Here is a 12,840-nt window from a genome sequence, read left to right on the forward strand (position 1 = left end):
GGGCGGCTGGCCTCCTAGCCAGACTTGCCTACACCCAGGAACCTACCTCCTTGAGCACAGCATGTCCTCTCTCTCCCTTCAGCCTCATCTGTCAAGTGGAGTCATCCACTCCCAATGAGCCCTCCGTTGTACCCGTTTCTGACATCAGAAGTCATCGGCCCCTGGCAATGAGTTTTTTCCCCTCCCACCACCCCCCCCCCCAACTTGTCAAAGTGACATAGTCAACACTCAGTAGACATTTACATGATGAATGAGTGAATGAATGACAGCATTGCATACCCATTAAGAACAGGACTCTGGGGCTTGGGTCCAAATCTCTGCCTCTTACCAGCTGTGTGGCCTTGAAGGAGTCCTCAAGCTTTGAGCTCCTTAATGCATTCATTTGTTAAAAGGAGAATAAGAAAAGTAGCTACCTTGCTGTGTTGTGGGATGTGTGGGGTGGAATAAAGGAGTCCGTTTTTGTAAAGTGCTGAGAACAGTGCCTGGCACATGGTTCGTTCTACATAAGCATTTGTTAAATAAATTTAAATTTTAAAAAAGAGTGAGATTCTATAAAGTACAGAAAAGCTATTTCTGCTAATCACTTGACAGCTGCTGCCTCCTCTCCTCCCCCCCCCCCCCCTTCCTTCCTGCTCTTCCTCATGCAAATTCAAAAAAAGCTGGAAGCTGCTTATCCCAAACCTTCCACTAAGAGAGTGGAAAGAAGATCCGGACCACATTAACTTTGTCTTCCCTTTCCACGCTGCAGGCTGCATTCGGGGCACTGACCACTGCGTGACCTCAGGCAAGGCATCTGCCTCCCCTGTCACACTCCTCAGGAGCCTTCCTTGAAGACCCCACCTGCCCCCTTGAAGCCTGGGAGACCCCACGACAGACAAGAATCTATCCTCTCAGCTCCCCCAACTTTTTTTTAAAAACTGAGATATAATTCTCATACCGTAAAATGCACCCTTTAAAAGTGTTCGGTTCGGTGAGTTTTAGCACATTCACAGAGTTGCGCAACCATCACCACTCTCTCGTTCCAGAACATTGTCATCACCCCAAAAAGAAATTCGCTACCGATTACAGTCTGTCCCCTCTGCCTCCACCCCAGCCCTAGGCAATCACTAATCCACTTTCGATCTCTGTAGATTTGCTTTTTCTGGACATCTCATGTACATGGAATCATACGGTGTGTGACTTGGTATCTGGCTTCCTTTGCTCGGCATGATGTATACGAGATTCACCGCACTATAGCATGCGTCAGTGTTTCCTTCCTTTTTCACAGTTGAATAACGTTCCACCGTATCGGTTCCCTCAACTTTGGCCAAGTTGCTGAGCTAGAGCTTGGTGAATGAGATATCCTACAGCGGTGGTGTCATCCCAGCTGATAAGGGGTAGCGGGCATGGGAGAACCCAGGCAACGTGACTCTGGAGCCTTTTGAAATGAGGGCTGTATACAATCTATAAAAACAGGTACACCTAGACAGTCCTGTAGCTGAACAAGCTGCTGCTATTCTAATTAAAGCTAGCTCTGGAGACACAAGAGATGGAGACAAAGGGTCACAAGGACCCTGCAGCCAAGACATGTGGACATAGCAAAGGGGCAAGCCTCAGTGTGGTGGGACAGCAGAGTCAAAGCACAGGGTTTACTGTGCCAGCTGGGCAACCTCGCCGTGTGCCAGCTGGGCAACCTCGACTTAACTCCTCTGAGACTCAGTTCCCTCAAAGAAGAAGAAGAAGAAGAGGAAAGAAAAGAGAGAGAGAAGATAATGAGAAAGATCATGATATCTACTTTGTAAGGACTACAGTGAAGATTGAAGGGAGGTAATATGTTTAAGGCACTTAGCACAGTGCCAGACATCACATCGTAGTTGTTTTTTTAAGTTTATTTTATTTATTTATTTATTTAGAGGGGTGGGGGAGGGCAGAGAGAGAGAGGGAGAGAGAGACTCCAAAGCAGGCTCCATGCTGTCAGCTCAGGGCCCAGCATGGGGCTCGAACCCACGAATGTGAGATCACGACCTGAGCCAAAATCAAGAGTCAGATGCTCAACCAACTGAAGCATCCAGGCGCCCCACGTCATAGATTTTTTTAAATGGACAAGAGTAAAGCAACAGGCATTTGAGCAGATACTTTTACAGAATCATTCATAATAGCCAAACAGTAGAAACATCCCAAATGTCCATTGACAGATGTATAGACAAACAAAATGTGGTCCGTCCATACAGTGGAATATTATTCAGCCATAAAAAGGAAGGAAGCACTGATTCATGCTACAACATGGATGAACTTCGAAAACATCACGCTTGGTGAAAGAAGTCAGACACGAAAGGACAAACACTATATGGCTCCACCTGTATGTGTTCCTGAAGTAGTCAGACTCATTGACAGAGAGTAGAAGGCTGGGTACTCGGGGCTGGCGGGGCAGGAGGGATGGGGCATTAGTGTTTAATGGGGGCACAGTATCAGTTTGAGAAGCTGAAAGAGTTCTCGGGATGGGTGGTGGTGAGCGCCTGTGCAACAGTGTATATGCACTTAATGCTGAACAGAACAGTACACTTAAAAAAGGTTGAGCTTTTTTTTAAAAAAAATGGATAAATGAGAAATTTTGCATTATATGTATTTTACCACAAATTAAAAAAAAAGAGGGGCGCCTGGGCGGCTCAGTTGGTTAAGTATCCAACTTTGGCTCTGGTCATGACCTCACGGTTTGTGAGTTTGAGCCCCACCTCAGGCTCTGTGCTAACAGCTCAAAGCCTAGAGCCTGCTTCAGATTCTATGTCTCCCTTTCTCTCTGCCTCTCCTCCGCTCATTCTCTGTCTCTCAAATATGAATACATTTTTAAAAGATTTAAAAAAAGAGCAAGCCATCTCCTGGATGGTTTATCAGCCCTACCGGGAGAATTGACTGTGATTTGAAATATTGTGATTGAAATGAAATATTATGTGTGTGTGTTGTGTTTGTTTATAGTCAACACCTCTCTCTCTGTCTGTTTTTTTCACCCCTGGATTCCCCAGTGCCTTGTACAACACCTGTGATGCTGTCGACACCCAGCTAATATTTGCCGAAGGAAGGAAGGAAGGAAAGGAGGCTGAGTAGGAGGGAGGAGCTGGTGTTGGAGAATGAAAGCAGGAAGTTGGAACCACTGACATGTATCTCTACCTGGAAGAGTAGGGGGAGCAGTGCAGGGCCCCCCCCCGCTACTGTCTACACTTGCCAGGACACTGCCACAGGCCCAGAGGGTATCCTGTGCCTGTGGATTGCTGTCTATGCTCCAGCGGCAGAAAGCTGAGTCCTGGAAGGTGCCTCTCACACAGATGAATAAGCCCCTGAGTACTTCCCCTCTGCAGTCATGGAGAGGGGTACAGCCACGGCTCTTGGCCGAAGAATCAGCCCTCAACGAGGTTCCAGGGAACACTTCTCCCTGTATTTCAGTTTCCTGGTCCTAAGGCTGCAGCATGGGTGCAGTTAGTCGGGCCCCAGGTGTTATTTGCTCCAATTCTATCCCTTCTTCTCACGGATTGGATTTGGACGTCACTTTGTCCAGGACTGTGTCCCTCTGTCGTGAGCTCACACCATCGGAACGCCCAGTCTCTTGCAGCACCGAGGGGAACGCACAGCCTGGCTGCCCCGCCCGGCAACTGCACAAAAACCTGCTGTGGATTCTCACCCACGCATGGGGGAGCAGGGTGGAGGAAACTCTCCTCCTCCGAACACACTCTGTGCCCACAAATTTCTAGGATCAGCTGGTGCCCTTGGTGGTTCAGGGAGGGACAAAGAGGCAGACGCCTGCCTAGAGCGTCCTGACATTTAGCGGTATGTCAGGATCTTGATGGGAGGGAAACGCTATTTTAGATTTTCAAGTGTCTCAGGAATGTGCCCAGCCTTTGTCACCTCTGCTTCTCCATGTTCTCCTGGCCTCTGGGATGGAAAACCCCCTCCGATCTACTTAAACCTGAAATCTGACCATGTCACGCATGCTTAAACCTTCCAAAGCTCCCGAGGTCTTTGAACAGACTTGAATTGACCCTGCCAATCACTTTCTAAATCACACTGGAGCTCATATGAGCCACAGTTCTTTCTTCAGAGAGAAGGTCTGCTCCTTCTCTGCACACAGTGGGCCCTCCTCCCCTTGGCAAGGCTCAGCCTGAATGACTTAAAAGACCCTTAACTGGCCCCTTCCCTTGTTCCTACAATACTCTGTTCATTCCCTATTATGAATTAGCATACATAGCTACATACATGGCTACACAGCATTTGCCTACTTCCTCTCTCTCTGTCTGTCTCTCTCTGTCTCTCTCTCTCTCGGAAACACACACACACACACACACACACACACACACACACACACACACACCCCACACCACTGCAAGCTCTCTGAGGGCAGGAAGGGATTATGTCGGGAGAACCAGAACAAGATAGACATAGTCTCCACCTGCCTGAAACTTACTTTTATGAGAAAGGCCCATATAAATAAACAAGGAAGGAAACCAACAGAATCATGATGCATTTCAACAGGTGCTAGGAATCAACTATGTTGTAGCCCCTACACTCAGCATGCTGCTTGGGATACAATGAAACTCAATAAATATTTATAGGATGCAGGGGCACCTGGGTGGCTGAGTCCATGAAGCACCCGACTTTGGCTCAGGTCATGATCTGGTGGTTCGTGGGTTCAAGCCCTGCATCGGGCTCTGTGCTGACAGCTCAGAGCCTGGAGCCTGTTTCAGATTCTGTATCTCCCTCTCTCTCTGTCCCTCCCCTTCTTGCACTCTGTCTCTTCGTTTCAAAAATAAACAAACATTAAAAAATATTTGTAGGGGGGGCGTCTGGCTGGCTCAGTCGGTTAGGCATCTGGCTTCGGCTCAGGTCATGATCTCATGGTTGGTGCGTTCAAGCTCCGTGTGGGGCTCTGTGCTGACAGCTCAGAGCTGGAGGCTGCTTCTGGTTCTGTGTCTCCCCCTCTCTCTCTGACCCTCCCCTGCTCACGTTCTGTTTCTCTCAAAAATAAATAAACATAAAAAAAATATTTGTAGGATGCATACACAAACATGTGTGTGAATTAATATTTGAATTAACTAATGAGTAAGGACCTAAAATGTACTTCTGAAATCAGAAGATCACTTTGCTGCGTGATGGATCACTTCTGTTCTCCCAGGTCCTGTAAGCAATCCAGGGTGGAAAATGTCGCTTCCCTTAATCTGTTAGCAACAGGATCATATGATGGGCTCCAGGGAACTAATTTAAACTCATTTAAATGAGGCCCCTGCTGCTTTATTAAAACTACGTCCATAACAACCAGTCCAACTGTAACTACCCTTGGCCTGAGCTGCAAGGATTTACCTCCAGAGGCTGCTCCTTATTAATAACCCATTTGCTAAACTACAAGCTGTTTATCAATACAAAAGGCCAGGTCTTTAAATATTTTAACACTTAATTGCTGATGACAGCCCTCACCTCCATAACCCTTCCTCTGTGTGAAAAGCCTATTGCTGAAGAAATTCTACCCCGAGCCATGTTCCTTCTTTAGATTTGCAGAATCTGAGATGAGCTCAAGTCACGGGGCTTTGGAGCCCCACTGGGATCCCAGGGCAGTGCCCGGACAAGAGGCAGCCAAGTCATTCCTGAAGCTGCCGCAGCCACTGGTGCACAGGTGTTTACTGGACGTCAGAGCCAGAATCTGGAGTGTCTGGCTGTGAGTGCAAGCTATGGGGTCAGATTTCCCTAAATTAAAATCTCTGCCATTTACTGATGATGCCATTTACTGAGCTAGTGAGCATAAATGGGCTGAATTGCGTCCCCCTAAAAAAGGTATGGCTGGAGTTCTAGGCCCCAGGTACCTCAGGATGTAACCCTATTTGGAAAGAAGGTCTTTACAGAGGTCAATCAAGTTAAAATTGAGGTCAGTAGAGGGTACTTATAAATCTGGTACGACTAGTGTCCTTATAGAAACAGAAGTTTGGACCCAGAGGCACACACACAGGAAATATGCCAGGTGAAGTTTGTAGTTATGCTCCCACAAACCAAAGAACTGCCAGAAGCCAGGAGAGAATCCCAGAACAGATCCCTCCCAAGCACCTTCAGAGGCAGCACAGTCTTGCTGACACCTTGACCTTGGATGTCCGGACTCTAGATTTCTGTTGTTCTAAGCCAGCCTCCATTGTGGTACTTTGTTATGCAGCTCTAGCATATGAATACACTGACCAGGGGACAGTTGCCTTACGCTCTGAAAGCCTTTGTTTTTCCTTCCTCTGCAGTTAAGGCTGCTATGAAACTATCTGACTCTGAGCAAGTCTCAGGGCTGGACACACAGAGCATTGGGTCGGTAACTGCTTCCAGGCTCTGTCAGCATCTGCTGCCCCCCAGGAGGCCAGGGTCTGTGGGTTCTGGCTGTGCTCCCCTTTGTGGTGCCCTGATGGAATACAGGCATTCGGGGCACAGCTTTGGTGGTAACCATCCCCACGAGATGGCTCCCTGGGCCCAGATCTACCTCAAAAAGTTGAGATCCTCAGCTCCGACAAATGGCAGAGCTCATGATTGGGAAGGTGGATTCTGGAGCTAAAATGCCTGCGGTGAAGTCCCCAGCCACCTCATGTTTGCTTTGTGGCCTTGGGTAATCCATTCATCCTTCCCGTGCCTCGGTTTCTTCCTCTGTAGAATGGTGCCACCCACAGAACCTGTCTCATGGGATGCTTAGGAGAGGTACTTGACTTAATATTTGGATGGGCTCAGAACGGTGTCTGGGACGTGAACATGCTTGTTAAATAAAATTTTAAAAATAAAATTTGCTTAAACCTGCCAAATAATCACTATAATTCATGGCAGGGATTTCTTTGGAAAGAATATATCCACACAAAAACTTGTGCATCTGTGTTCATAGCGGTGTTATTCATAACAGACCAACACAGGAAACAATGATGAATGAATAAACAAATATGGTCTATCCAGGCAATGGAATAGTATTCAGCCATAAAAAGGGATGAAGTGCTGATATGATACAACATGGATGAGCCTTGAAAACATGATGCTCAATGAGAGAAGCCTGTCACCAAGGGCCATATGTTGTATGGTTCCATCTATAGGAAATGTCCCAAACAGGCAAATCCACAGAGACAGAAAGTAGACTAGTGGTCATCAGGGGCTGGGGTGTGGGGATCGGAGAGGACTGCTGATGGGTACAGGGTTTCTTTTTGGGTCGATGAAAATGTTTTAAAACTGACAGTAGTCATAGTTACACAACTCTATGAATCCTAAAAACCACTGACCCATACGTTTCAAATGGGTATATAGTTATAGCTCAATAAAGCTATGAAAACAATAAATAATAACAATAAGCCTAAACAATATTTCACCAGCATTAACAATGGGCCAGGCCCTGCCCGGGCATCCCTGTCCCTTCAGTCAATCCTCACTTCAACTCTAGGAGGAACAGGAGCCTTTGTGACCTCCATTTTCCAGGTGTGAAACTAGAGCAGGGACCCCGATGATGGATCTGCCTCTTAGCAACCATCCGTCTGGGAGAAGAGGCCAGAACCCAGAAACCACTCACAACAGGCTGTAGGCTGACCAGAGAGTGGCCTTCGATGCTCAAGCGACCACAGTCTGAAGTACAAGACACGGCCTTTGTGTTCTATGTACAAAGACCCCATCACCACCTTCAGGGACCCCACATACAAAGGGACCAAAGACCCTCTCCAATCTTATGCCAGCTGCCTCCATTGTCTTCATTGTTTCCCTCTGTTTACCAAGATAATACGAGCTGACTGTTTTGAACCAAATTAATACAGAACACAGTCAAGAAAGAAGAAAACAAAGGTCCCTGGAATCCCACCCTTCAGAAACAGAATTCCTGCCAGGGGATTTGGCCCAAGGAGAGAGACGCCCATTCACTGGATTAGTTACATTTTTGAGATGAAAGAGGAAAAAAAAATTTTTTTTTAATTGTTTAATCTGGGTCTGGAAATGTTGCCTCGGTGCTATTTTATGACCAATTCCTTGAGCCCAGTTTGAGTCATTTTGTACTTGTTGCTGGTGGACTTCTGAAACAAGCAATGTTTTAATTCTCAAGTCAGTTTTGTTAAACAGAAAAACCAAAGGCCAGCCCATCTAGTCACTCGGATGCAGTGAAAATAGCTGAGTTCATCCGAAACTTCCCTGGCAGCTGACCCAAACTGCGAGCAAGTGTTTAGCTGAGAAACAAAGACGGACATTAAGTGCAGAAAAACCCTTTTGTGCCCACACAGCATGGAAGTTATGTTGAGTTATGCAGCTATTTTGGGGACAATGATGTTTTGTAAACAGTCGGTAAAGTGGCTTTGTCGCTAACATTGCAGAGCCTTGAGGCCCTTTCACCAATAAGGATTGTATGGAAGATAAGGAAACATGGTCATGGTTGTCCCAAATAACTTAAATTAATGCAGATACAGGAAATGAATATCTGAACACCTTGTTTCCTGCTACCCACAAGCCTCTATGCAACAACATCTCGGGACTGTTAACAGGTAGAGGAGTAAGCAGAGTCCTGCACCCATTTATGGAACAGGAAGCTTACCAAATATGCTTCACATACTCCAGTAAACTCAATGTGAATACTTTACCAGCCTTATTAATACAGCCTTCAGTGCTCCTTTAGCAGGCATGTTTTAAAGTGTAATGATTGTAAATATTTTGGAGAATCCTAAACATGCTAAATTAAATTTACATTTATTAAGCTCATGCAATTATAAAAAAAGGATTAGTCTTCCATTTTACAGTTATGTGTCTCAGCTTCATGGTAGAGAACCATAGGTCCCTGGACTGTGGGTTGTCCCAAAAGGGTTGGGATAGTGTCTCTCTTTTTTTAAATGAATGAGTGAATGAATGAATGAATGAATGAACCCTAGGGTCTTAGACTAAGTAGGGTGCCTGAAACCTTACAGGACAAGTATTTATATTTAGCTGCCATTTATTGTCTATTTGGTATGGACCAAGACCTGCATGGGGCACCTGTCCCTCACCCCCCTATTCCTTCCACATTATAATATATATATAAATGTATTTATCACATATATATATATATATATATATATATATATATATAAAATCTTTAATCCTCATGACAACCCTATGAAGTGCATATAACCATCCCCATTTCATGAATGAAGAAATCAAGGCTCAGATACATTCAGTGGCTTTTAAATAGCACACAGCCAGAGCATAGCAGAGCAGTAGCAAGCACCCAGCATTTCTGACTCTTCGCCATCCCCTGGTGTCTGACCCTCATTACAAATACGGGAAAGTCACACAGCCACAGGCAGCAGCAACAATAACAGTAACAGCATTTGGTCTGTACCAGACCTTGCATTGGGAGCTTTATGTATATTGACTCATTTAATCCATGCACAGTGCCAGGATTTGGAAACCAGGATTGGTACTCCTTATTTTACAGATGGGAAATGGAGGCTCAGAGAGGTTAAATAATTTGCCCAAGGTCACCCAGCTAGTCAATACTAGCCCCTGCCTCTTGCCCTGGAACCATCTGCACATAACAGCACAACATGTATGAATGATTCCAGTGATGTTTCAAAACCCATTAAGGAGGCGCTTGGGTGGCTCAGTTGGTTAGGCGACTGACTTCGACTCAGGTCATGATCTCACGTTTGTGAGTTTGAGGCCCACGTCGGGCTCTGTGCTGACAGCTCAGAGCCTGGAGCCTGCTTCAGATTCCTTGTCTCCCTCTCTCTACCCCTCCCCTGCTCATGCTCTGTGTCTGTCTCTCAATAATAAATAAACGTTAAAAAATTTTTTTTAATCCATTATGTGACTATAAACACATATATAAGTAGATTTGTAGAATAAGACCAGTCGGGACACATATCCATGGAGGTACCAAATGATATGAAAGTTCTTGGATCAAAAGCTGAAATTAAGTAATAGGTTAGGATAGGGAGGATGTGGGGGGATTCCAATGTTTCTTACACTTTCAACACAATCATTTACAACACCACGTGGTGTGATAACAGGGACAACCACATTTAGTGAGTGCCTACTGTGAGTGCCTACTGTGTGTCAGGCACTGGGCGAGAGGCACTGCATATTATCTCATTCACTCCTAACACAACCCCAGAGCATTGCCCTTTTTTTCCCAAGGAAGGGGACCTCTGAGAGGCAGAAGGATGGCCCCAAGAAGGAAAGCTACATCTGCTTGATTCCAGCATCTGCCCCATGGTGCAAAGATTATTGATCCAGGAGGCTAAGAGCTTGGGAGCCAATTCTAGTCCCTCCACTGAGTGGCCACTTGATTTACATACAGTCAGTCTGAAGCTACCTTGAAAATGGCTGTTCCTGGACCCCTGCTGCCCACTCACCCCCTGTCAGCTTCTTTGAAGGAAAGGAGAGGGGATGTGCAAACTGAAGGAAGACCCTGGGCAGGAGGGAGGGGGATATGGCAAAAAAAAAAATCATGGCTCCAGAGTACCTCCCTGCATGGGTCTGCGCCCTGGCTCCACCCGTTATCAGCCGCAGAACTTGGGGCCAACTTTACCTCTCCAAGCTACAGTTTAGCAGAAGTAAAATGAGAATAATGAAACAATATATGTAAATACTTGGCACTGGAAACCCTCAGTGAATGGCTGCTACTCTCATCATCATTAGTACATTTACTATTACTATTATTAGCATTACACAAAGTGACAGCAGTGGTTTGGCCCATGATATTCTCGTTTTCTGTCAGAGGAGGTTGAGATGAGAGAACAAGTCTGCTTCAGCAAGGAGAAAGAAAGATCTTGTAATGTGGTCAGTTGGACAAGGACTCCAGAAGATGTGGAGAAGGCTGGGGTGGCTGGGTGGAGGGTCACTAGGGAGAAACTGAACTCACCAGTTTCCTTCTCATCTGGGAGTCTGAGGGGCTCCCTCTCATTTTTGCACAGCTGACCTCCTGTGTCCCTCTCACCATCACACAAGGGGCTGGAGAACCAGGGGTCACTCACCGCCATGACCAGCTCAAATGGGTACTTGTAGATGCGGACAGGAGACTGGTACTTCTGCACCATGTTCTCGCAGGAGCGCCAACAGAAGCACCCAGGCAGGAGTGAGCACAAAACCTGGGTGACAGGTGACTGGTAAGGTAGCAGCTCCCTCCAGCTGAAGCATAACCCTGCCCACTGCTTCCCCAAACAAGGGACAAGCCCGCCCTCTCATGCTCTGCCCACACATCTCCCCAGCTCTCAAAGCAAGAGGGCTGATGTGATCACCAAATTTCTCTGGGCCATGCCCCAAACACCTGCCCTGACCATTACCCAGTGCTCCAGGCCACACTCATCCCTCCAAGAGCAATCAGTACTCCCAAACTTTCCTTGGTCTCCACTCCTTCACACCGAGGCCCCCAGAAGCACCCCTCACTGCTACTCACATGGAAACCCACGTTTGCAACTCTTACACTCTTACAATTCACCATCCACCCACACACCCCACAGCTTGCCACAGACGTCCCCTATAGACCCCCCCCCCAATATCATTGCACCTGCCCTTCCATTTTCCTCCAAGATACCCTGACATACACAGTCTTCACTAAATTTCACATGCAATGTCTCTATCACACACACACACACGCACACACACACATGCATGACCCACCTCCCACACAGGATCACCCTTGCACACACATGCAACTTTGCCCACACACTCAGCTCCCTGGACCTCACACCACCCAATTCCACAAACGCACACAATTCCCCTGGTGAGCACAAACGTCCACACACTTGTACATACAGTGGTATGCATATGCACACACACACAAGCACGCACACACGTATGAACTCGCAGGCCCCCGCAACCCTGCTCACCCTCGCCCTCGCCCTCGGAACCTCCCGGGAGGCAGCCCGGGGTCAGTATGGCGCTGAGTCCGCCGGGGGGCCCCCCGCGTACGACTGGCCCGGAGCGCAGCTTCTGGGGCGAGGCCCGACCGCGGCCGCCCAGCCTGGGGCGTCCGGCCGTGCTCACCCTGGGGCCGGGCCAGCCAGGGAGGGGCCTGCAGGGCAGGAGCCAGACCTGCCCGGCGGGAGTGCTCCAGGACCTGGGACAGCGGAGAATCCGGCCTGGCCCCGCCCCTGATCTGGCCCCGCCCCTGCCTCCCTGCTACGGCCCCGCCCAGATTTACTCTGCCCCTGATTGGTCCCTCCCTAGCCACGCCCCGGCATTAGCCCGCCCTTCTCAAATCTCAAATATATATATATATATATATATATATATATATATATATATATATATATATATTCCCTGTATTCCCTGTTTGACTACGCCCCTGCCCGGCCCTTCTCCAAATTGGCCACGCTTCAGGTAGGCCGAGCCCCTGTACTGGTCCCGCCCCTAAGGCACCCCTCCTTGGAAACGGCCCAGCCCTGGAAAGACCCCGCCACAAGGTCCCACCCCGAGCCTCGCTCTGCCCTCTCGCGGACCTTTGCCCCTCCCAGCCCCTCCCTTCTCCGTAAGATTTACCTCCAACCCCATCCAGACCTGGTTGCCTAGTCTCAGAGCCCCGCGCCTCCCATGGGCCACACCTAGAGACCTTCTGGTTCTGCCCCAAGCCCCGCCCATGCATCATTCATTCACTCTGTGTACGTTTACAAAGCACCTGCTAAGTGTCAGGTTCTTACAAGTGCTGGAGAGTCATAAGTGAACAAAACACAAAAATCCTTGCCCTCCCGGAGTTTACATTCCTGGGGGCCGGACGTGAGGTAAATAAGGCAAATATACAGTATGTGAGATGGTGAAAAACACCAAGGACAAAAAAAAAAAAAAAAAAAAAAAAGCAGGGAAGGGGTCCAAGAAGTGAACGGAGTGAGTGTACAATTTAAGACAGGGTGGACTGGTGCCTCCCAG

At 47.7% G+C, this 12,840-nt stretch overlaps 1 protein-coding gene across 1 annotated transcript in view; it reads right to left on the minus strand.

Moving 5' to 3' along the window:
- The window catches only part of SEC14L5 (SEC14 like lipid binding 5), a 45,848-nt gene extending 33,798 nt beyond the window's left edge, over positions 1 to 12,050 (minus strand). Inside the window, exons 1-2 of the mRNA XM_045460334.1 lie at positions 11,805 to 12,050; positions 10,950 to 11,063 (exon numbers count right to left, since the gene is read on the minus strand). Of these exons, the coding sequence (XP_045316290.1) occupies positions 10,950 to 11,012 (63 nt within the window). The 5' untranslated portion in view covers positions 11,013 to 11,063; positions 11,805 to 12,050. The remainder of the gene's footprint in view (positions 1 to 10,949; positions 11,064 to 11,804) is intronic.
- Between the last annotated feature and the right edge of the window lie 790 nt (positions 12,051 to 12,840).

This window comes from Leopardus geoffroyi, chromosome E3 (assembly GCF_018350155.1).
Source record: "Leopardus geoffroyi isolate Oge1 chromosome E3, O.geoffroyi_Oge1_pat1.0, whole genome shotgun sequence".
Classification (NCBI taxonomy): domain Eukaryota; kingdom Metazoa; phylum Chordata; class Mammalia; order Carnivora; family Felidae; genus Leopardus; species Leopardus geoffroyi.